At 40.1% G+C, this 24,781-nt stretch overlaps 1 protein-coding gene across 1 annotated transcript in view; it reads left to right on the forward strand.

The window, feature by feature from the left end:
• Positions 1-24,781, forward strand: part of LOC115776688 (contactin-associated protein-like 5) — a 242,758-nt gene that overhangs the window by 166,040 nt on the left and 51,937 nt on the right. Inside the window, exons 15-16 of the mRNA XM_030724438.1 lie at positions 14,064-14,234; positions 16,002-16,220. Of these exons, the coding sequence (XP_030580298.1) occupies positions 14,064-14,234; positions 16,002-16,220 (390 nt within the window). The remainder of the gene's footprint in view (positions 1-14,063; positions 14,235-16,001; positions 16,221-24,781) is intronic.

A 24,781-nucleotide genomic window follows, 5' to 3' on the forward strand; every position in this document is an offset into this window, starting at 1 on the left:
ACCCTTTTGCTCATCTTGGCAGTGAAAAAAGGGACATTTCACAGCTTTGTTTTTCTTCTTGCACAAATAAAAGACACTGTTAGGGTTGAACGAAGAACTGGGACATTCAAGGTCAGCATGCAAAGATAGGGTTAAAAAAAGTGGGAGACATGGCTGAAGTGAAGAAAGTAAAGTAGTGGGAAGGCAGATAAGGAAACCTGAAGATGAAGAGCAGGTAAGTTGTACCAGCTGGCACATAAGGGCAATACTGAGCAAAGGGGAAAATCAGATTAGATCACAATTAGAAACAGGAAATAACAAGAGGGGAGCCTAAATGTGTCTACTGTCATAGCAAAGTGAACTATCTGCTGAGCTGTGGGTGGAAGAGCCAGTGTTGAAATATTGCATCTCTGTCATTAGTTGACAGCTATCAGGATGCACAAACATAGAAATATACAGAGAATTCTTTTTTAAAATCTTGGCATGGTTATTTCCAGTGGTTTTAGTTTAGACCAGAGGACTGTATTATAAATTAGGATATGTATTAAACTTATTGTTTAACCCTTGTTTTGCCTTTAGGAATTAACTATGTATAACAATAGCTATAATTCTAAACAGTTAATGCAAACCCCTTGAATTAAAGCTGAAAGTCTGCATCACATTGTGACCATTTGATTTAACATCCATGGTGCACAGAGGTAAAATTATAAAAAAAAAAAAAAAAGTGTTACTGTACAAAAACCTATGGACATAAATAATCAACTATCCTTTACTTTTATTAAAACTGCAATAAACGACTGCCAGAAAGTAACAACACAAATTACACATGTAGTCATGTAATGACTGGAACTCAGTAGTCATCTGGCCAACTTGGAAATTGTGTTTTATTTTGTTGAAATGGAAACATGTTGCATTATGATGTGAAAAGTCATAATGTACAATGTAAACTATAATGTTAAATAATGTCATTTAAACATTCTTACCAGATGTATTTTTTATTCACTAAAATTGTCATTAAAATGTGAAAATGTGCCTAAGGCTGCATGCTTGTGGTGCACTGTATTTACAATCATACAATTTCCTGGGGAAGTCATGGCCCATTGTCACTCTCTGAGAGTGGTTAGACCAGATATGTTATTTTCAGGACTAGATTCTTCCTCACACCCTCTGATCTGTATTCTGATTCATTCTGCTTTTTTTTTTTCTTCTTTTTTTTCATTTTGAGCTGCTTCACATACATGAGCTAAAAATATCAGGTGGAGGTGTCCACACAGTGTGCCCAAAATCTTCTGCTTTCAATCATTACAATATGCTTTGCAGTTATATAAAAATTCAGAACAGCAGTTACCTGAGCTAACAACTGTAACACGTATCTGGGCTCCCATTCCACCACATCCTAAGCGTACAGTGAACTCATTGTCATGTTCAAGAAACCAGTTTCAGATTATTTGAGCTTTGTGACATGGTGCATTGTCTTGCTGGAAGCAGCCATCAGAAGATGCGCACACTGTGGTCATGAAGAAGTCATAAAGGATGGACATGGTCAGCAATAATACTGGGGAAGGCTGTGGCTTAGGGACACTTTACAAATATCGACATTTTCCAGAGCGTACAAAGCGCACAACAGGGGGGAGGGGGGTAACACCCAGCATACGCTTTTCAAATAGTTAGAAAATGTCGGTCCGTCTGTGTAATTTGAGCACTGCCATCTGACCGCCGATGGCCGAGGGTATCCACACCACTGCACCATTGCGGGATCTGCAGCAATATGGACTCAGGTCTGGCAGATCAGTTTAAAGGCCTCATTTAATTCTCTAAAATAGTCCATCATTGATTCACAAAATGACTCTAATGACGACATTAGACAGGAACAAGCTGTGAGTGCAGCGCAGCAGGTGTGGAAAGCAGCCAAAGCTGCCGGAGATAAATTCAGCAAGAAGTGGAAGCATTGTTCCAAAAATGGAAACCATACACAGTAAACTGCAGAAAACGATGATGGATTTTATTCTACATGTTCCTGGCCTATTTTTATCTATGCTGGCCCGGATATTTCTGCTTAATCTGGCAATCGGCGGCCGGCACTGTTGCCAACTTTTGTGCAACAAAACTCACTGTAGTCTGTCTCGAAAATCACTAAAGGACGAATCAAGGTCCAGGGGTGTGTGTGCTGTCCCCCTCGGTGCCGAAGAGAGGTCCGGGCAATGCCACAGCGTATGAAGGGACGCAGAACGAACGTATGTACACAAATCATGGTGACAGCGGAGTTTTCAGGTTTCCGGTGTTAAGTCAAAAAGGGATTTCCTTTTTTTTTTTTTAAATGTTTTTTCTTTGGTTATATCAGTAAATATATTGGTGCACAGGATTTATGAAGGGCTTGTACAGATGCAGCCACCTAATGTTTCCGCATCCAGCCAGACGTCGGCCAGCTGAAGTCCAGCTCCCAGCTGGCCGACGTCCGGCTGTCGTCGGGCTGGAAGTCCCCCTCCTTCTCCTGGGCGTATCTACTTTCCAGCATGAACACACCCCTTTCCCTCAATTGTAGACTGTCACCAAAAGGTGGCGCCTTCTTAACAAAAACGTTGAGTTCTGTGATTCAAAAAAGATTTGGTGAAGTATCAAGTTTTGAAAACCTAAAATAGATGCCTAAAATTTTTGTCAGTATGACCTTTCACACATTTCCATTGCGAATCACCAAAAGATTCCTTTGTTTCACTTCATCTTTTAACTAAATAAGTAAATAAATACAGTAGGTTAAAAAAGAAGCGGTGCTGCGCTGAGCCAACCCGGTCTCACGGCAGTTCGTGCAGTAGTCACGAAATTTAATCTATTGATTCGTGCTCATGAACACGAATTCCCTCTTTTTTTCGTGTTACTCGGCACGACTTCTACCCAGCTAGCAATGAACGTTCTGACAACGTTCAGTGAACGTCGCCTTGAACGTCTGGTGAACGTTCACTGACAACGTTCACCAGACGTAAATCTGCAACACCATATGACGTTCAGTGAACGTTCACCGTGAACGTTCACTGAACGTCTGATGAACGTTCACTGAACGTCTGGTGAACGTTCACTGACAACGTTCACCGAACGTTCAATGAACGTCTGTGAGGATGTTCAGTGACTGTTATACTTATGATATTTCCAACATGGCATGTTGAATGTATTTTTAAGGTTTTCCTGTGAACATATGTCCTCCATTTTCCAGTGAGATTCATCCGCACTTGTATCAAATGTGAATATAGATTCCAGCCACTTAAAATTAACACTCAGCAAAGAACAATTTAATTTAACCAGTAGGGAAGAATTTTGCTGCAGTTTTATTTTATTTTTTTTTGCAGAATAAGCTATTTCCCACAAAATTTTTAGATTTATGTGCACAGTTCAATTTGTAATGATCTATGATTCCATTTAAAGAAAAATCAATGTTAAAAATTTTTAACTGCATAATTCAAGACTGCAAAATACTTGCAAATGTTTTCCATGTTTGTTCCTACGTGCTTGCCTGAAACTAGTGTGAAGTGCAGGCCTAGATAAGATCAAAGCATTAATAACAACCAAGGCAATGCAATGATTTGATAAACAATTATGCTTTAATTTTGTTGTTACTATATACATGTACATTTTCTAGTATGATAAACAATGCTTTTGGATCACCACTAAACACTACTAAACAAAAACACGTCTTGTACTCTACAGTAGAACACTTGTTAGTACAGAGAAACAGGTCAAACTAGCAATGTTGCAGCTGCATAGTCCCGATTTAGGGTTCGTCCTCCTCATCAGTCCTGTCCTCGATTGGCTGACTTGTCTTTACGACACTTCGCATGTTTCAGCCAATCTCCCAACACAGCCTGGATCTCAGTATCACTCAGAGTATCTGACCCTTGGTTCTTTCGTACAGCCCCTGAAAAATATACAGACAAAAAAGAATTGGAAGTGTGAATTGGAGTACCTTGGTTGGTGTCAGGAGGCAAGACAATATGATTTTCATGGGCTATAGAGAAAAGTGCACAATGGCTAAAGCTTCAGTCTAAATTCTGACCTTTTAGTACTTACTAAATATCACGGCCACCAAGTGCTTGTGAGCAGAGAAATTCTTTTTGCCTTTCCGTCCATAGAGGCTGTATTGTTCTGCAAGGCGGTTTGTGACAATTTTTGGTAAAATATTATACACAGCAGCTCTCAGATCCCTTCCTCCAATGACTGCCAGATGGTGCACCTAAAATGTGAAATACAAAAAATTTAAAAGTCACTGTTTACACAGAAGGTAAAGGCTCATTTTGACTGTCATACTGTATCCAGTTTTATTGAATAAATTACGCATACCACTTTTTTCCTGACTGCTCCGGACTCAAGTGCCCGGTTCAGAGCTTCTAAGTCTTCTGAGCTGGAGGCTGGAAGCGCGAGCTCATCCAATGGGTCCAGCTCTTCCACAGAATTATTAGCAGCCTGTTGGGTCAGAAGTGCTTGCAGCATCTTGGCATTGTTCAGGGCTATGGCCTTGACCTCCTCTATGGCCCTAAAATCTTTAAGCTGAAAGTTGTATTCTGAAAAGAATGATAAAAGATCAGAGAAACATAAAATATCAGTTGGTAAGTAATTATTACCTAGTTTCAATTAGGCAACAAGGAATCATGTTTCTGTTTAAAAGCACACAATTAATTCACCATTGCCCTACCGTTTTGATATTCATTTACAGAAATGCTTTATATTTATAACGTATTATATGACATGATAGTGCACTCACTAGAAGTGTCCTCACTTCTTGTGTGTATTTTGTTTGTCACATTTACCTGATAGAGGAGTTCTCGTTCCAGATCCCGTTTCACTTTGGATGGAGTTGGTGGGCGTAGCAAATGGATGAATGATATGCCCAGTAGGTGCAGATGGGTGGCGGGTGGCGATGGTAACTGTGTTTGATGTGTTATGAAAGTGGCTGCTGGTGGTAGATGATGTCGCTTGGTGACTTCTGATGATGGGCACCGCAGGTGGTTTAGGGGGAGCTGGTGGTTTAGGAAGGTTTTTCCTCGACTGTCTTTCCTCGTCCTCACTCTCAAAATCAATGTTAATTCGCCTGTAAGAAAGAGACATTCCATAAGAAATTACTACAACTTATTTACAGACATGAGAGGTTTGCCATGGATCCACGAAGAAGCCACAATGTCAACCTCTGTTGTAAATTGCTCCTCACCATCAATGGTTTGTTTGTGCTGGAACTCCACCACAGAGTAAGCCATTCCTAATACAGACCAAAACAAACTTAAACTAAACACTGGCAGATCCAACAATTACTGCTATATCCTAAAACCATGTGGCTACATGTACTGGTCAGGTTTATTCACTAATAAAGCCCAGCCCTGCCCAGGCATCATCACTTGATTCTGTAAACATAAGCATCAGGGTTTTTACTTTACTTTGTGAACATGTTTCAACATGCCTATTGGCAACTCTTCATTTAGACTACTACTAACCAAAATAAAGGCTGCTTGGCACCACCACCTAAGTTATAATCCATGTGCCAGTAGCACAAACTCAAATCTAGTACATATCTACCTACTCAATAGTCTAATACATGTACTCAAAGGACTTCAGAAGTTAATATTTATCAAAGCCATCTAATACTACACGATGACCTGAATGTCCAGCACAGCTAAAGGTTTCTAATCATTTGTAGTGTTCTGTGATAGTGAGTGCAACAGAGGCATTGCCACAAATGTGGGTTTGCCTTCTTCAGGGAAAAGAGCACATTTACAAGTGATGTCACTGGCTCTGACTAGTTCCATCTCTAGTCTCAAGTGGGACACTCGATAAATTGACAGAGTACTGGAATGCACAGCATAAGTGAAGAAATCACCACACTTACCAAAGAACTTAACAAGCACAAACTTTTCATCATCAGATGTAATGATGTTCTGAACCAAACCAACCTTTTCATTCACCTGCGCACAATTATCTCCCTCTGAGGAAGCAATACAACCAAAGTCCTAGTGCAGTTCACTGTACTGCTCATATGCTCTGCCACCCAAAGGTAATGGGCCATGAAAATGCTGCCCTGTTGCTGCATTTACCTCTGGCAGGTGAATGGGAGATGTTTTTCTCTTCTCTGATAGTCTCCTTATGATTTGTGACAAGGCTGAGTTTGGCTTCCTAAGCATGCGCTTAATCCTTCCCAGAAAATTCTCAAAAGGGAATGCTGAAATATTTTCCAAACAACCATGTAACAACACTTTATTTGGTAAATGAATCAGGCTGGTGATCTGGATAATATTGTAAAAGGAAGAAGCCAAGGTCCAGTATTATATCACGTGAAAAGATCAAATAACACAACAGGAATGTGCTCTAAAATAAAGATTCAAGCACAAAATTTAAAAGTCTCTAAGCCTGACTAAGCATCAATGCACAAATTACATGCATGATTAAGTCAAAATTCAGGTTGTAAACCGTATGGACATAAATGTATGAGTACTACTTACAACGCAGCTCAGCCGCGGTGGCCATCGTTTTCAAACAAAGCATGGTATTTACCGTAATAAATTTTACTTTACGTCCTAATGACTATGTTTTTGATCAAAACACAAACAGTGATAAATAAACTTACCTAACACTTTAGTTTTGGTCGGTATCCGCTGAAATAAAGGAATATTTCTGGAGCTCGTAATTGTTGGACGTTCACTGGTAGTCGTGCGAAGAAATGGCGGAATGGCGTTGTTCGATCTCGTTCTTGTGTGTCTGATGGCGGTTGGCGCCTGATACCACGTCACTTCCTACGTAATCGCGTTGTTTGTTATGCGCGAAATTCAAACCTGGTAACTGTGAGGTACAGAAAGAAAACGGGAAAAGTACAGATTGCTAAAAAATATATTTTTAACGCACGAAACATTCGCACGGAATTTACGCATCCGTGTGAAAGGGCCTTAAGTTGTACAGTTGTATTTTAATGTACTTGTAATTGTAATACCTGTTTTATTTTATAAATTTGTGCATATATTTCTGCATATATCTTAAATATTTTAAGAAGATTACATGCTAACATTTACATAAGCCACATTTTACAGAAACAGTTAGACATTATTTCCAAACATTCACAGGACGTTCAGAGAACGTCAGGGGTGCACCAAGAGAAAAAATGGAAATTTGGTGAAAAAATATTGTTAACAACACTGCAGATGTAAAAGATATAACAACCGATGAAATAAAAGCACAGCAAAAAAATTTCCATGATGAATGAACGTTCACTGAACGTTCACTGAACGTCATGTGCTGAACATTGAACATTAGACTTTCAGGGGACGTTCAGTGAACGTCTTCTGAACATTCGCTTGCTAGCTGGGTAACCTGCCTGAAATGCAGTGGGATAAAGTTCGTGCCTCTGAGCACGGCTTCTAAGCTGCAGTATAGTTTTTTTTTTTTTTTTGCCCCTGTCCCCCTTTTTTCCCCCCTTTTCTTTTGAACTGGAAGCTCAGAAGCTGAATTATGCCTTTAATTGCGATCCTTAACCGCCACTTTTCCTTTTGACATGAATTTCTCCTTGTTTCATTTAATGCGGGGTGCTGCTTATGGTTGTAACGATGACATTTGTGGGGCTTTTTATGTCTAAATTTATATTTACGTGTTTATGGTTAGTGCTACATTCGGTGTCCAATTTTTTTCTGTGAGTTCCGTGGTCTGAAGCCGTTTTTCCTCTGTGTTAAATCCATGAACCAACGATGAATAAATAAATGAACTACAGTACCCATCACCCCATCGGCCGTAACCATGGTCACGCGTATTCCCGTTGCTGTCCAGCTAATCGCATTAGTTCACCTGCTTCGGATGTTATCAGGTAATTACTGACTTTATTAGCGGTTTTCAGGCCCGTAGATATGGGCCAGCAAGGGCCGTCTGCACCTCGTAGTCAGTCGAGAAGGTAGTTATCGTTCTAACGGAGGATCACTGACAGAGAAGGACTACAGAAGAAGGACTACAGAAGCCATGCTCGCTGACTTCTGGCGGATGCTGCAGTGTTCAGGTAAGAGGATTTCAATGGACAGCGTTTATATAGTGATATTATTACGGCAGTGAGTTCAATAAGCACTTGAAATTAGATTAATGTGGTGTAAGAGAGCGCTGATATCCCAACTCTGAGATGCATTTGTAGAGATTATTGCGGGTTTTGCCGTCTTTGAGACGCTAGCTTAAATTTTCTGTGCAAATGTTAGCGGATATCGTAGGAAAGCGTTCACTATTTAAACAATGTTATGACAGAAATATGAGCTTCTGGACTTACTAGTTAAGTAAAATGATTATTTTCAGCCACAGATTCCAAATAAATGTCCCGATGAGCTTCAGTGCATCCATATTCAATATCTGCGAGTACAGTGCTTCATTTAATCTGCACTGAACTGACCCAGGGTTATCACAATGTAAAATAAAATGATACTGGTCTGAACACAGTTGCTGGATCAGGTGACCATGAAGCCTCTCTTAGTTATGCTGCTATAGGCCTAGACTGCTGGGGAGGTTCCCGTGATTTCTTTATATTCACTGTAAACAAACCTTATATTAGCAAGTTTCTTATATTCACTATTTAAACAAAGAGCAGTCTGTTTATACTTCAGACTGCTGGCTTACTTGTGGTTCCTATGATACTTAAGAGTAGAATGGGATGCAGAGCCTTCAGCTCCTCTGTGGAAAGAGCCTTGAGGTGACTGTTGTGATTTGGCACTATACACATAAAACTGAAAGTCTGGCTGCCTTTAATCCTCTGTGACAAACCTGAGGATCCATGAAACCTGCCAGCACCTGAGAATGAGCTGAAACTTGCAGTGTATTACATTCCCATCATGGAGAAGCTTCCAGACTCTGGGAATCCTGTCAGTGAGCAGGGACTGATTCACTGTCCTCAGCTTTAAACAAACCCAGTCTCCATCTCAGGTTTTGACTCAGCCTGCTTTGGAGTCACTAATCTAGAAGCATCAGGCTACTTACTTTCAACGCCATAATTTTGTTACTGATTCAGTATATAAACCTGTTTAGTGCTGCAGCAACAATCAAACATTTCCACTTCATACATCATTGTAGTTTGTGTCTTTGCTCTTTCAGAACTGAATTGGAAATCCAAAGGTGCTGGAAAGCTTCCTCTCCAACCCTCAAAGCCAAACTTCACCCATGAGAGCTGACAGCATGCAATCATTTTGAGAAGTGACATTCTCATAAATAAAGGTGAGCAATGATACTTAATGTGTACTTTTTGGTTATCATGTTTAAAGGTTTGTCATTGCTCACAGTGGCCTTGTATTCATTAGGCATTTCCAGAATAGTATCCAGCAGTTTCTTGTGAGCTGAGCTGAATCATTTTTCTTTTAATACATGTTTAACATTCACTTGAGTATTACTTGTTATACATAACTGTGGCTCTGAAAGAAAGGCTCTCCTGAAGGAGAAGAAGAGAGCCTTTAGATCAGGAAATAAGGAGGAGCTGAGAGCTGTGCAGAAGGATCTCAGAAGGAAAATCAGGGATGGAAAAAACACCTACAGAAAGAAGATGGAGGACCAGCTACTGCAGAGCAACACCAGTGGAGTTTGGAGAAGCTTGAACTCAAGTTCAGGCCACAAACCAAGCCCACTCTGAGACTTAGAGTAGAGTGGGTGAACAACTTGGACCACTAGAACTACCAGCATTTTCACACTACTCCTTTTTCTACCAAGCACCTCCAAATGGCAGTTTACATCTCATTAGGCCACCTTTTGTTATGTACACGGGGCCAGTAGATCGGAATGTGTGTGGGATGGGTGTGGGGGTGGGGATGGGTTACCACTGATGACCCAGGGTTGCCAGGTGTATAAAAAGCCAGGTCACAACACATATTTCACCTTTAATAAGAACATATTTGTAATTGTGATCTCAAATTTGGAAGAGATGTTTTGTGTTCTCCGTGCTTCAGGTTCACAGCAGATGGAAGGAAACTCAAACAGCCACTAATGTAGCCATTGTGCTGACTGTAGACTGAGGGATCTCTTCAAATTGTTGTATTCCTCCTCTTCCTCGTCACCCACTGCTTCAGATCTTGCTGTCACCATCAGACTGCAGCAGTTATGTTATTTAGCCATGAAACATGTCGTCACCCTCCCAAAATTATGGTCTACTTTATTTTTTCAGGCTTTTCAGAAAACACAAAAAACTGAACCGAATGTTGAAAATTTAATTTGGACAAAAATAAAATTTAAAAAATGTCTTTGACCATTTTTTTAGGAGGGTGACGATATATAACCTTGTTCAGCCTGTTTAGGAATGCACTGAGATCAATAACCTAATTTCCAACGCAGATCTGGAGAAACAGCAAAAACCAACGGGACCCTACACAGCCACAGATGCTGCTCCAGAGCTAGAAGTTCTAAACCATAAACACCAACCTGGGAAACTCGCTAAGTGTGACAGGTCCAACGTAACCCCAGATACAGCCCAGCCACAGGGTGAACCAAATCTTTCAGATAATGACAACAGAGAACCAAACGCACCTCCCTCCTAAACTCACCAGCCTGCACCAACCTGACATTTCTCCTCCCTGAGTTAAATAGATGAATGGAAGTTAAGTGGTTACAAACATAAAAACCACGGGTCCACAGACAGGAGCAGTGAGCTGAAATCAGCACAAAGCTACCTGAGAGGCTGTATTGAACTACTATATATAATTTAATCATTTGTCCTGACTGGTTTCACCTCAGATGTTCTTTCTCCTTTTGGTAGATTTCTCCCACCTCTGTTTTGATGCCAAGAAGAAGAAGAAGCTGCTTCAGAGAAGTGTGCTTCATGGTCTCAGTGCACAGCAACATGTGTTTTCACTGCCACAATCAAAACATTGAACAAAATCTATGTATTGTTGTTTGGAAATGTGTCACATTACTACATGCTAAGGTGTGTTATTAAAGAAAAAAATGAGTTCTATTTTTCTGGTTTGATGATATCCAAAGCTTTTGATTCAAAACGATTATTTTCCACTGGACAAAATATTTACTGTTGCACATTTATTTCTCATAGGGATTTTTGTTTTCTTTCCATATTTCAGTCTCTGGTTCTTGAGAGTCATGGCTCTGTCTGGTCTCTGACAGAGATCCTTAAAAATATTATTGGAAAGTACCTATTAATTTTACTTTCAAACAGCTTTATGTGAATGTTATCTTTTCATTTATAATTTTTAATATATTGATCACAGTGTAGTGTACAGTAGAGGCATCCAAAAATGATGAGACTGGGCTGCTTGTGTGTGATTTGGAAGGTTTGTGTCTGTCTGTGACTCTGCAGAGGTTAAAGCTGTGATCCAGTCTCAGTCTCTGACTGAAGGTTGCTGAGACTCTGATTAGATACACAATGTGAAGTTCACAATTCTCTAAACAAATAAAATGGTAATGACAAACATGAACAGCTGTACTTATTTCAGAGACACGAATGTTTACAAACATAATATTTATTTTAAGGATTGGACTTCATAAAGCGCACTGATGTTAGAGTGTGTGTTCATATTGAAATCATTTTGTAGGCTGAAATTGTAACGGTGGACCTGAGATGGTCCAGAGAAAGTAAACACATGTTAATTGGAATAATATCAACAACAGACTGAGACAGACAGCTGTGAAATGCGCACACAATGACGTCACCTCATTCACTGCTAGCTACACTGCTAGCTACATCGTATCATTCATGATCATCTATGTAAACAACGTTTAAAGAAGCCGCCACAGCCCTGCGGCTGTAACTGCTTCAAATCATATATTTTTGCTCGTTTGAACTCTGAGGATGTTTTTAAAACGGTCTTAAAAGGCTGTTTCTATGGTGGTTGTCACGGACGCCTCAATAGCTTCTTAGGCTAACCTGGCGCGTCCGGTTCCTGCTGCTAGCTGTCTGCCGCAGGAAGGCTGCGTCCCATTTCAAGGAGCCGCCGCTCCGCCGTAACTGTGGCTCAAACACCACTTTATCCTTTAAGAAAAGGCCTTTTATAGCCACTGATGACACACACACACTAATGCACGTCACTGTCACAGTGTGACTTCACGAAAACCTCTAAAGTATTGTTTATAAAATGGAAAATGAACTGGGCACGGCTCTGATGATGGAGACTGGGGGCTCTGCAGCTGACGTTTCACAATCCTGATTGACTCGCTGTACATTCATATAATTAATCAGAGCAGAGTTTAGACTGCACAGTGCGCTGCGCTCACTGTTACTGTGTCAGCTGCTGCCTTCATATATGTTTACTGCTGAGGTTTGATGAAGCAGGTGGAGGAGAGTCAAAGAAGTAAATATTAATCCACTTATTATGCAATTACTAACCCTAACCCTAGCTCAGCATACAATAACGACTGCCGGTATTATTAGTTTGGGAAGGAGTCATTTTGGTCGCAGTTTTGATTATAAAATAAAAGGGAAAATATAAACAAACAAAAAGCTTAACATTGTGAAGACTTGGAAGAACAATGTGACACTGATGAGAGGATTAGGCTTCCCAGGTCATTGCCAGGCCAAACCGGCTGGTGATCAGAATTATTTTAATTATTTTTTTACCCAGTGTCGCTGGCGGTACAGCGCTCACAGCCTGTCCGAGGTCCCGGGCTGAACTTCAAGCCCAGCCCGTCCCTCCAGACAATACTCACCGCTCCACTATAATGACCGCTTTAATCTCATCTTTCTATTGTTTTTAATGGACAGTTCCGCTTACAATTACAGTTCAATGATGTGAGGATCCTTGGTACAGTATACAGCGGGCTGTAAATGAATGCGCTTCCACTATTACTGCTCCTCCTGGTGGATAAACAAGACATTACCACCATTTTCCCCAAATGCTGCTTAGGGGCGTTCCCACCAGTGGCCGGAATTCCTACGTCATTAGCGGGGGATCGCGTTTAGGCCAAGGTTCGGCCACGAATCGGCCAAGGACCGGCCAAGGTCGCGTCACGGATCGGCCGGAAATTTTCAGTGGCTGCATCTGTATATAAAATGAAGAAATGACTTGTTCTTACCCTCATTAATAAAGAATATATTGTAACGTCTGTTAAGATGTTGAAGAAGAAAAAAAAAAAAAGATGTTGAAGAAGATGGTGAGAGATTTCCAGCAAAAGTTACCCTTTTATTAACAATTAAATGGTTGCTATGTGACACAACCACGCCAACAACAACAACAAAACAGGACTCCAGCTCTGACTCTCGCTCTCTCTCCCTCCGTGCGCACCTAAAATTAAAAAGTTTTTGCAAGATCTCGCAAAAGTACATCTTTTTTCTTCCCATGTCCCTTGTGGGGGTTCCATAGTTTTAATACTTCCTAGTAGATTACAATACCAAAGAACCAGGTGAAATTAAATGTCATGAAAAAAGATCAAAGAAAAAGAAAAAAACATTTTCTTTGTACGCTCTTTTTTGGGGGGGGGGGTCTGAAAAAGAGTACACTCTGGAAAATGTCGATATTTGTGAATCGTCCCTTACAACATTGCTCAGCTGGTACCAAGGGTCCCTTAGGTTGCCAATAAAATATTCTCACACCACCAGCAGACTGAAGCAAGGCAGAATGGATCCATGCTTTAATGCTGTTTAAACCAATTTGACTCTAACCTCCAAATGTTCCAGCAGATCTGGCAACATTTTTCCCTAATCTCTTGTTGTGCAATTATGTTGAGCCTGTATAAATTATAGCCTGATTTCCTCTTCTTTTCTGACAGGAGTAGTACCCAGTGTGGTCTTCTGCTGCTATAACCCATCTGTTCCAAGTAAATTGTAAATGGACTGGTACTTATATAGTGCTTTTCTACATTCAATCAACTTCCTTCCCATTTTGGTGATTGTTTGAATTTCAGCAAGTCATCTTGACTACAGCTACATAACTAAATACATCAGGGGTGATGTGATTGGTTCATGAGATATTTGTGTTAATCAACAGTGTACTTAACAAAGTGGGCAGTAAATGTATGTTTGACATACCTCATATGTTGTATTAATGTATCCTGTCTCAACCAAATATCAAATCTATCTGATTTATCGCATTGACCTTTAATAACTTCTTACTGTTTTACTGAAGATTTTACCTTGTTATCAGCCACCTTTCTGATTTTTCTTTTAGAGTCCATGTGGAACGCAGTGTCCTTCTACCAGGAGTCCTCTTCCCTTGTCTTCCCCACCCTGCAGGTTGAGCTGGCCTCTGACATCTCCTTCTACTTCAAGACCAGTGCATTTTCAGGAGTATTTCTGGAGAACCTGGGCCACACTGATTTCATTCGAGTGGAGCTCAGTTGTGAGTTATTGATTCACAGACATCCACCAGACAGAATTAGTTTGGTATGAGACAGGTCAAACTGTTGTTCTAGATTTTTCTCATTTCTCATTAAATCTCAAATATGTATGTCCATGCAGCATGATATACAGTGGCTTGCAAAAGTATTCATACCCCTTAAACTTTTCCATATTTTGTCACATTACAACCACAAACATAAATATTCACTGGAATTTAATGTGAAAGATCAACACAAAGTGGTATACAATTGTGAAGTGGAAAGTACTAGTACTGAGTAAAACCCGGAGTGGACTTCTTTTGTTTGGTTTTCTGTTGAAACGGACTGTGAGAATATTGGGGGGGGGGGGGGGGGGGGGGGGGGGGGTTGTATTTTGCTTTGGTTTTAGTCTTGTGAAAGAATGACCTCAAGGACTCTGCCGAGATTTGGAACACGCTCTTGCAAATGGGTTTTGTTTTATACAATGTTAGAGGGTGTTAAGTTGCTGTGCTTGCATCCTATGTGAGGGTTAAAAAAAAAAAAAATCTAACATGTCAGGAGAGATACCTGGCTGGCACCCCTAGGCAACTGAAAACCATCACAATTGCTAAAAGAAAACCATAAAAAGTCCCGTTTGCAGTTTGCCAGAAGCCATGTTGGGGGCACAGTGTGTGTGGCGGAGAATCAACACTGCACATCACTCTGAACACACCATCCCCACTGTCAAATATGGTGGTGGCAGCATCATGCTCTGGGGCTGCTTCTCTTCAGCAGGGACAGGGAAGTTGGTCAGAGTTGATGGGAAGATGGATGGAGCCAAATACAGGACAATGTTGGAGGAAAACCTGTTGGAGTCTGCAAAAGACTTGAGACTGGGGCGGAGGTTCACCTTCCAGCAGGACAACAACCCTAAACATAAAGCCAGGGCTACAATGGAATGGTTTCAAACCAAACATGTTCATGTGTTAGAACAGCCCAGTCAAAGTCCAGACCTAAACCCAATCCAGAATTTGTGGCAAGATCTGAAAAATGCTGTTCTCAAACGCTCTCCATCTAATCTGACTGAGCTTGAGCTGTTTTGTAAAGAAGAATGGGCAAAAATTTCACTCACTAGATGTGCAAAGCTGGTGGAGACATACCCTAAAAGACCTGCAGCTGTAACTGCAGCAAAAGGTGGTTCCACAAAGTACTGAATACTTTTGCACACCACACTTTTCAGTTTTTTATATGTAAAAAATGTTATGAATCATGTATAATTTTCTTTCCACTTCACAATTGTAACCACTTTGTGTTGGTCTTTCACATTAAATTCCAGTGAAATATATTTATGTTTGTGGTTGTAATGTGACAAAATATGAAAAAGTTCAAGGGCTATGAATACTTCTGCAAGCCACTGTATGTAGATGGATAGTATATACATTTAACTTCTCTGACCTCATTATGCCCTTTCCACTCTTCTGCAACCAAAGCCACAGTTTTAACTACTGGATTTTTTGGCAGTAATCTATGCTGTTTACATATAATAGGTGATTTTTATGTGAGGAAAGGTGTTTTTTTCCCTCAGGACATGTGGAGCCAATATTTTTCACCTATGCAGCATCAGAGATTTTGCAAAATGTTGACAAGCTGTCAGATGAGCCTACTCATGAAAGCTCCCTGAACAGCACTGAATTCCATCACATCAACCAGGGATGATTTATTGGAACATAAAAAAACAAAATACAAAAAAAAAAAAAAAAACTGTTAACATTCAATCAAACCCAGCTGTCTGTGTCGTTGTTACTTCCCAGCTCCTGCAGTGGTGACTTTCTCCTTTGATGTGGGAAACGGTCCAGCGGTAGTGGCTGTGAAGTCCCATCTCCCTTTGAATGACAGGCAGTGGCACTATGTGAGAGCAGAGCGTAATGTGAAGGAGGCATCACTGCAGGTTGACCAACTTCCTCTCCGCTTCCTGGATGCTCCAGCTGATGGACACTATCGTTTACACCTCAACAGTCAGTTGTTTGTGGGTATGACAGCTTCTGACTACACTGATAAAAATGATTCTGCGGTGAAGTAAATCTAACATAACTGAATCTGTGAAATCAACAATAAAAAATCAAGTTAGTATCTTTACACAAATATACATAGTAATGAGGTCAAAAACATTTGTTCAAGATACAAGACATTGTAAGTTTTTCAGAAAATAAATTGTTCAAGTAATAGGAGCCAATCTTTTCAAGTTCATCCACACAACAAAAAATAATCTTGTTATCTTTACTGCGTTTCATCTACGTTGTTCATTTGGTATAGATCCTTTTCACATGACGTTACACAACTTCCGTTTGGCCTCAATGCTGGGGATCTTTACTTCCTGTGGATGGAGTTTACAGAGTCTAATACATTTGCCACAAATACGGTTTTAGGATATACTATGACATGCAGACAACACGTTCAAAAGTGGACAAAGGCTACATATTCTTCATTGAACGCCATGGAGGTACGTGTTTTTGTCTTTTTCTACCTATTAATTAATATGCTAGGATAGCATTAGTCAGTTTGTTAGCTAGCTAACATTAAGTGACCTTTCTGCTTTGCAAATAGAATGTCTTTAGGCTCTAATCTTGATCAGGTCCTTATAGTATAGACCAGGGTTGCAACATGGTTGCAACATTTTATATATATATATAAACACACACACACACACACACACACACACACACACACACACACACACATATATATATATATATATATATATATATATATATATATGAGCCCCCAGATATTTAAAGATGGTAATGCATTTCTAAGATAAACATAAGAGTGAATAGTAGGTATTGCTTTCCATATATGCCCTGTATATTATCTTTGCCAATTTATGATAAAATTTTAATATTAAAATTTTCAGCAGCTTAAACTAACTATTAAGAGTTATTTTGCATTACAAACATGTACAGGGATGTGATTAGTGTGACTGTCATAGTATGAAAGGTCACTTGACATAATTAAATCTATGTTGAAATTGACATATCTCACTTTGCAGGTCCTCTTCTAGATCCTCACATCATGGCCAGCAGGGAAAAACACGTCCACTACCAGGGATGTGCAAGTTGGACAGAGCCTCGATCATTTCTATCATGACATCTACATGGATGTCTTCTTAAGTTGTAAACCCTGAGGAATGTAGGTTAATATTGATATGCCTTTCGTAAATACATTTTCTCTGCCAATGCAAAATTGACTTAAATTGTGTATGTACTTCACACATGCACACACATTGTTTTTTCTTTTTTTAAACAATCATTGCTCCATGTACAGTGTTTAATAGAATTATTAAATTTTATGTTTCCTCTGTTCTATCCGTGGAAGCCACTTTAATCTCAGTGCTTTTATTAGGGCCCGAGCACGAACTGTGCCAAGGCCCTATTGTATTTGGTCCGTTTATTTTTTTTATTATTATTATTATTATTATTATTATTATTATTATTATTATTATTATTTTTATTCAGGCAAAAGACGTGCCTTTTTGGGGGCTTTATCATATTCAAAAACTCATGAAACTTTGCACATGCATCACACCTGGTGAAAATTTTAAGTATTTTAATGGCCTTGGGCAAGGGCCCGCCAAAATGCCTCAGTAGCGCCCCCTAAAGTTCAGCCCCACCGCTGTGTTTCACGTACATTTATGAAACTTACTACACTTATGTATCAAGTTGGCCATTTTGACTCAAACATGCAAATTTGGCGATTTGCACCCTTCAGTCTGTCTCTAATAACTCAAAGGTTTTAGAAGTTATCAACTTCAGATTTGGTGTGTTTCATCTACACACCAAGGGGAATCTACATTTACAAAATGGTGAGTTTTTGACACAGGGGTGTGGCCCTTATGCCCCCCTGAAATTTAATCATTTGCCATGAAATTTTGATTGGCTCTAATTCATACCTACATACTCCAATCTGGATCAAACTTTCTCAGTAGGATACGCATCTGGTCCTGAATACATACATATGACAATATTTAATAACAGTCGCAGCGCCACCTAGTGGTAACAGGAAATGTCATGTTTTACACGTTGAGGTCCAGCTCCACAGTGGTAGAGCAAAATCATCTCCAATTTGCCTTGGAAAGCCTTAAGGAGTTGGGCTTACACTGTTTTAAAAACTGTGAGCTTTTGCCAAAGGGCGTGACCCTGGCGGGAGGGCAAAGTTTGATGTTTCACCATCAAGACATAAAGGGCTGTAACTCAAAGACACATTGCCCAATCTGCCTCAAACTTCAGTGGTTTAATAAGCCTCCTGCCCTGAACACATTGATATGCATAAAGTTCATAAACGTTAGAGCGCCACCTAGTGGCAGCTCGAAATATCAGAAAACGGCTGGTTTTTTGAGTAGCCCCAGAGCTACATTTTATCTACAGCTCTGAAATTTTGCAGACTCATGTAACATCCTAAGACGTACAAAAAAGTCTCTTGGACCCATACCCGAAACCCTACAGGAAGTCGGCCATCTTCAATTGAAGGTGTCAATTTTTGCCATTTCCATGCCTGGTATTTGAACGAACTCCTCCTAGGGCATTTTACCCAGTGAGACCAAATTTGCTCCACATCATCTAGACAAGGAGCCCATCAAATATTGTGGAAATCTTTTTGAAATATTAAACGGCTTTGTCACATCAGGCTATTGAAGTTGGCCTTCATTTTTTTCCGTTGCCACCAAAAGTGTTTGTGCCCTCGTTCGCACATGCTTTGTCCAATCAGCCTGAAATTTGAATCACTCATGTACACAATGACGCTGAATCCATAACTACAGATTCAAGACTGTAGGTGCAATAGCGCCCCCTACAGAAGGAAATGAAAATTTGTATGACCGTCCACAGAATTAGGTTTGCTCTGAAATACATGAAAATATCTTTCACCATTCCTTACAAAATCCTCATCAGTTTAATAAGCCTCCTGCCCTGAACACATTGATATGCATAAAGTCCATAAACGTTACAGCGCCACCTAGTGGCAGCTTGAAACATCATAAAATAGCATGTTTTTTAGCTAGCCCCAGAGCTACATTTTATCTACAGCTCTGAAATTGTGCACACTCGTGTAACATCCTAAGACATACAAAAAAGTCTCTTGGACCCATACCCGAAACCCTACAGGAAGTCAGCCATCTTCAATTGAAGGTGTCAATTTTTGCCATTTCCATGCCTGGTATTTGAACGAACTCCTCCTAGGGCATTTTACCCAGTGAGACCAAAATGGCTCCACATCATCTAGACAAGGAGCCCATCAAATATTGTGGAAATCTTGACAAAATATAAAACGGTATTGTCACACCAGGCCATTGAATTTGGCCTTCATTTTTCTCAATCACGACCAAAATTGTTTGGGCACGTGTTCGTACATGCTTTGTCCGATCTGCCTGAAAATGTAAAGACTCATGTACACAGCCACTCTGAACCCATAACTGTGGATTCAAGGCTATATCTGCAAGAGCGCCCCCTACAGAAGCAAATGAAATTTTGTATAGCATCCACAAACTTAGTTTCTTGGAAATGTATGAAAATTTGTTTCAACATTCCTGACATCATCCTGATCAAAAAAGTCAATTAGACCCATGCCCTATTTTGCATGCTGGAGCCGTGACCACACCCCCAATATTCCATTGCGTCTATGTGGAGAGCAAAAGATATCTTTTCCTATAAAAGAATTCACCTTTCTAGAGACCTTCTGTACACCATCACGATCACAAGACCTCCGAGTGCGGCACGGGTCGATGAACGCCACGGGTCGACGCACGGGGAGTGCAAGGGCCCGATATCACCGCTTGCGGTTTTAATTTAGCTTGTATTTTGTATAATAGCTTGAGCTAGCTACTTGATTCATGGAACTCCTGTTGAAGCCAGGGAGCAGAACTGAACACATGAGTCAACAGTTCTTTACTCTGTTGCCTGTTTTACTTGTCAAATGTTTCTAGAAGATTCAAATGATTCATTCTCCTTTGATAGAAGAAAGTTTGGGAAAAAGCATCTTTTTTTTTATATGTGCTGTTTTGATTTGCTGTAGTGTGTGTTTCTAATCTGATACGGGAAAAAGATCCTGATGGCTTGTAAGCCTTTCCTCCGTTTGTTTGTTACCCCTCTTTTTGCTTTCATACTACACATCTTTGTCAATTGGTCTGGCACTTCTGGGGGAGACAAAATTTCAGTTTTTTTGGTATGTTGTTCACATGATATTTGCATATTCAAAATAAAACAAGTGGCTCAAAAAAGTGATAATTTCTGAAATGAGAAATGCTTTTTTCCCCCAATATCACTCCTTTGCTTATAAAGTTTTTGTCATTATCAGGCATGCAATTCAGATAAGATTGATACACGTTACTTTAAAAACTCTCATTTTGTTAGGAATAGTAAAATAGTGAATAGAATCTGTATTTGTGCTCAATCTGTTATAAATTCAATAAATTTCACTTTCAGAAATAATTTTAAATAACTAAAAAAATATATATGAATACAAACGAAATTAGCTGTAGATCAGGAGGTAGAGCAGGTCACCTACTGATCGGAAGGTCAGTGGTTAGATTCCTGGCTGCTCTGGGCTGCATGCCAAAGTATCCTTGGGCAAGATACTGAACCCCAAGTTGCTCTCCGACGGAAGCATTGGAGTGTGAATGTCATGGAAGTGCTTGTGTGAACTGGTAAATGTAAACGTGTTGTATGAGTGCTCAGACAGAGTAGAAAAGCGCAATATAAGAACTAGTCCATTTACCAAATGGTTTTGCTTTACATGTACATGCAAAAATCAAATTAATTCTACTTAAGAAAAATCAATAAATAATTTAACAAAATTAAGTAATTTATACAAAGGTTTTTTGTTTAATCTACATAATGAAATGAAGTTGCTTTTACTTGCTAATTTAATTTACAACATTGAAAAAGTTGAGTGATTTAGTTTAGTTTTGCTTGATCTACTTGACAAAATTAAGTTCACTTTACTTGGATTTTATATTTCATGTAAAGACATAAGTAAGTACTTTAAACACAGAACAGTCTTGCTTGATCAACATAAATAAATTATGCAAATAGTTGCCTTAATTTTATTATGTAGATAGGGCAGGATTTTTATCAGTGTAGACAGAGGAGAGGTTAAAGGCTTAAATTCTTACATGCACTTGACCTTTATCCCAACTGGGGTCCATGGGGTCCATGCAGACCCCAGAGGTATATTTTTTTGTCAGTTTCAGGGGTGTTTTTTTATTATTCAGACTTTTATGGCTTTGACAATTTATTCATAATGAAGTCACATTATTATTTTCTATTTTTACTTTGATTAGTGATTCTTTAAAAATCAAATGTGTTGGGGTCCCCGGGACCCCGGGAGTCATCCTCATCATGAACCAGGAAATTTATTGGTCGATTCGAGGATCAAACACCTGTTGTGAATTTTGCCGTTAAGCTCCTCGTTAGAGAACAGCAACTTGTGCAAAAAGTTCTGAAACATTTAACAGTTGGACACGTGCATTCAAAAGCTTAGAGGTCACATTAAGTTCACCTGTAAAGGTTTGAATGCATTTTAGGCTCGTCCTGAAATTTCACCCAAAAGCCAAATATCCCTAACTTTTTGTGAGTAGTGTATGTTGATCAAAAAGCCACTGACTCATCCTGCCTTTGATAATCACCACAATACACAACAAATACATTATGTACACGCATACACACTGAGTATTAACATGCTGGTGTGAATCACCTGGCAAACATATCAGGTACAACTCAGCCTTTCCAGTATGTCCAGAATGTCTACTACACAACAGGTCCCATCCAGATTGGGTACTCCCAGTGTGTTCTGTCCATTCAATTCTATTCCCTTCGGTTTTATTTATATAATGTCAAATCACAACAACTGTTGCCTCAAGGTGCTTTATATTGTAAGGTAAAGACTTACAATAGGCCAGGTGGGCTTTATTCCTTACCAGATTCAACCTGACCATCACTTACCATGCAAGGTCCTGCAACATCAATCCTGACAGTCCCGGCAATTCTTAACCTCTTACTCCATTGCCTATGGTAAAAACATCCCTCCTTCATCTTTGGCTCTTTGGCCTGTGAGATGGAGACTTTGGTTTGAGAAAACCAACACAATGAACTGGAGCCTGGCAACGGACAACCCAAATATATCTACATACCATCCAGTGCCCGTTCTCAGGTAATCCATTGGGCTCACTCTGCCGAATTCACATCATCCTCGGAAAAAAAATGCACAGTTACTTTTTTTGCAATGTTTATTTTGGTGGCCCACTCTGGTTAAATATGTCCAAGATTATGTCTCTGCCTTCTCAGGTGTGCTCTAAGCAAGTCCTCTAGGCCCGCGTTTCCACCGCGTTTCTGTGAATCGCTCCTTTACGTATGAGTGTGGGCGGGTCCTCGTCTGGACACGGAAGCCGAAGCGCACAAACGTGGGAGAACACGCTCCCCTTTGTTGTGCTGCAAACACGTTTTACGGTCCAAAGCAAACTACTGCAGCATCTGTGTGCAGCACAGAGGGAAACACAGACAGCAATTAGAGCAAGACGACAAGTACGCACTTTGTGTCCTTTTATCTGTGATATGAACTGATACAAAGCAGCAAGTTCAGCCTTAGAACCCAACCTAATTCACAGCCATGAAAATCACTTTGCTTTTCTCATGTAATACACATGTAATATGGTAGAAAACTTGATGTTGAGATGGCAGAGTCACGCCCTTCTGCTGTTTTCGTCACACGTTCTTGGTTCAAGACCAGCTAGTTTGCGGGGCCGGAATTGAACCCGTTTTTCGGCCAAGCACCGAGTGCTTCTCCTGTGGAAAACCCGCCTAACAGTTCAAATGAAGGCACCGGCTCCGGAACCCTGTTGGTGGGACAAAGGCCTAGGTCACCTCCTTTGAACTACTTACTCCACTACCAACTGCAGGCCGCCATGGTCACATATCACTTTGGATTTCGTCACTGGACTTCCCCCATCGTTGGAGACACTGTAATTCTTACAATCAGTTATTGTTTCTCTACAGCTGATCATTTTGTTGCTCTCTTCAAACTTCCTTCTCCACTAGAGACCACTCAGCTACTCACCAATCATGTCTTTCGACTACATGGCATTTCTGACAACATCGTCTCTGTTTGTGGACCACAATTCACCTCTTGTGTGTGTCAAGAATTCTGTGCTGCATTGTTAGTTCAGGTTAGGCTCTCATGTGCCTTTCATCCCCAGACTGGGGCTCCAGCAAGCAGAGAGGGGTCATTCCATATGAACTCAACAAAAAAGTCAAAATCCTTCCCAGGTTACCGGCTCCGATTTGAGTGAAAATTATTTTGAAAGTACCTCTATGTGTATAATGAACACATGCAAAATTATAGGCCTCAGCTACAAATGGTTTCCGAGATATGGCCCTCCAAACATTGGGTGCCGTGCCCTATATTTGACCTTGTGAATTATGGGTTTCAATTTCTTAATATTTCAACAGGCAATATCTCCCACATAAATAATATGCTGGTTTCCTGGGTAATTTTGGCCCATACTTTCAGAATCTGGCATCATAAATGTTGTATCTTCTCTCTTACTTAAGTTATTAACCCCTTAAAAACCAATATTTTTATAGGCTAAAATACAAAATTCAGATTTCAGTGTCCTCCCATGATGCCAGGATCTCTCTCAGAGACCACTTAATGCCATATTCCTATTATTTCAGGACAGGTGTGTATGTTTGGGGAAGATTAGCTCTGTAGATGCTCTGAGATGGTGACCTGGGGACCCATTGGTTGAGTTCATATGGAATGACCCAGAGGGCCAACCAGGAGCTGGAGGCACCTCTGTGACGTGTCATTGCCTCCAATCAATCCACCTAGAGTTCGCAACTATCCTGGATAGAATACATGCACAACTCCATGACTTCCAGTGTAAAAGGTCTTTCTCCCTTTGAGAACCTACACAGATATAGTCCACCAAGTATGTCGCTTTGAGATCTGAATCCATGAAACTTGCTCCCAGTTACACAGGTCCTTTTAAAATCAGGTCTGTGGTTAATCCTTTCTTTGCTCAGCTGAGGCTTCCCGCAAAATAAGGATTCACAATGTCTTTCATGTCTCCCAGTTCAAGCCTGTTTGGCCCAGTGCTTTAACTTCAGTTCTATCTGAATTTGATCATTCACTGTAACTAATTGACTTCATGGATAAATAAAGCTGGTTATCAGCTGCATAGCAATAAAAATGTATGCAGTGCCTTCTAATAATACTGCCTAAGGGACGAATGGAAAATAGAGAGAGAATGACAACACAGTAACAGAAGGTATAATCAGAACTATATACACATTCAGACTCTAAATGAATACAAATACCATATACAAGATATTGGCTCATCTACAAAGGTTTAAGCCCACACCTCCCTCCCCCTTGAAACAGATTTATTGATGTGTATGCAGCTTGCCCCAAAAAGTGTCTTGGGACCCTTTCTGCAATATTTGAATTGAGTTTGACTCCATTTGTGTGCATTTGTAGTGGCTGGGTCATTATTATTTCATTTGTTCTTAGTTCCTGTTTGCATTAACATGTTTTTGTTGGCGCC

Source organism: Archocentrus centrarchus, unplaced genomic scaffold, assembly GCF_007364275.1.
Source record: "Archocentrus centrarchus isolate MPI-CPG fArcCen1 unplaced genomic scaffold, fArcCen1 scaffold_36_ctg1, whole genome shotgun sequence".
In the NCBI taxonomy this organism is placed as follows: Eukaryota; Metazoa; Chordata; class Actinopteri; order Cichliformes; family Cichlidae; genus Archocentrus; species Archocentrus centrarchus.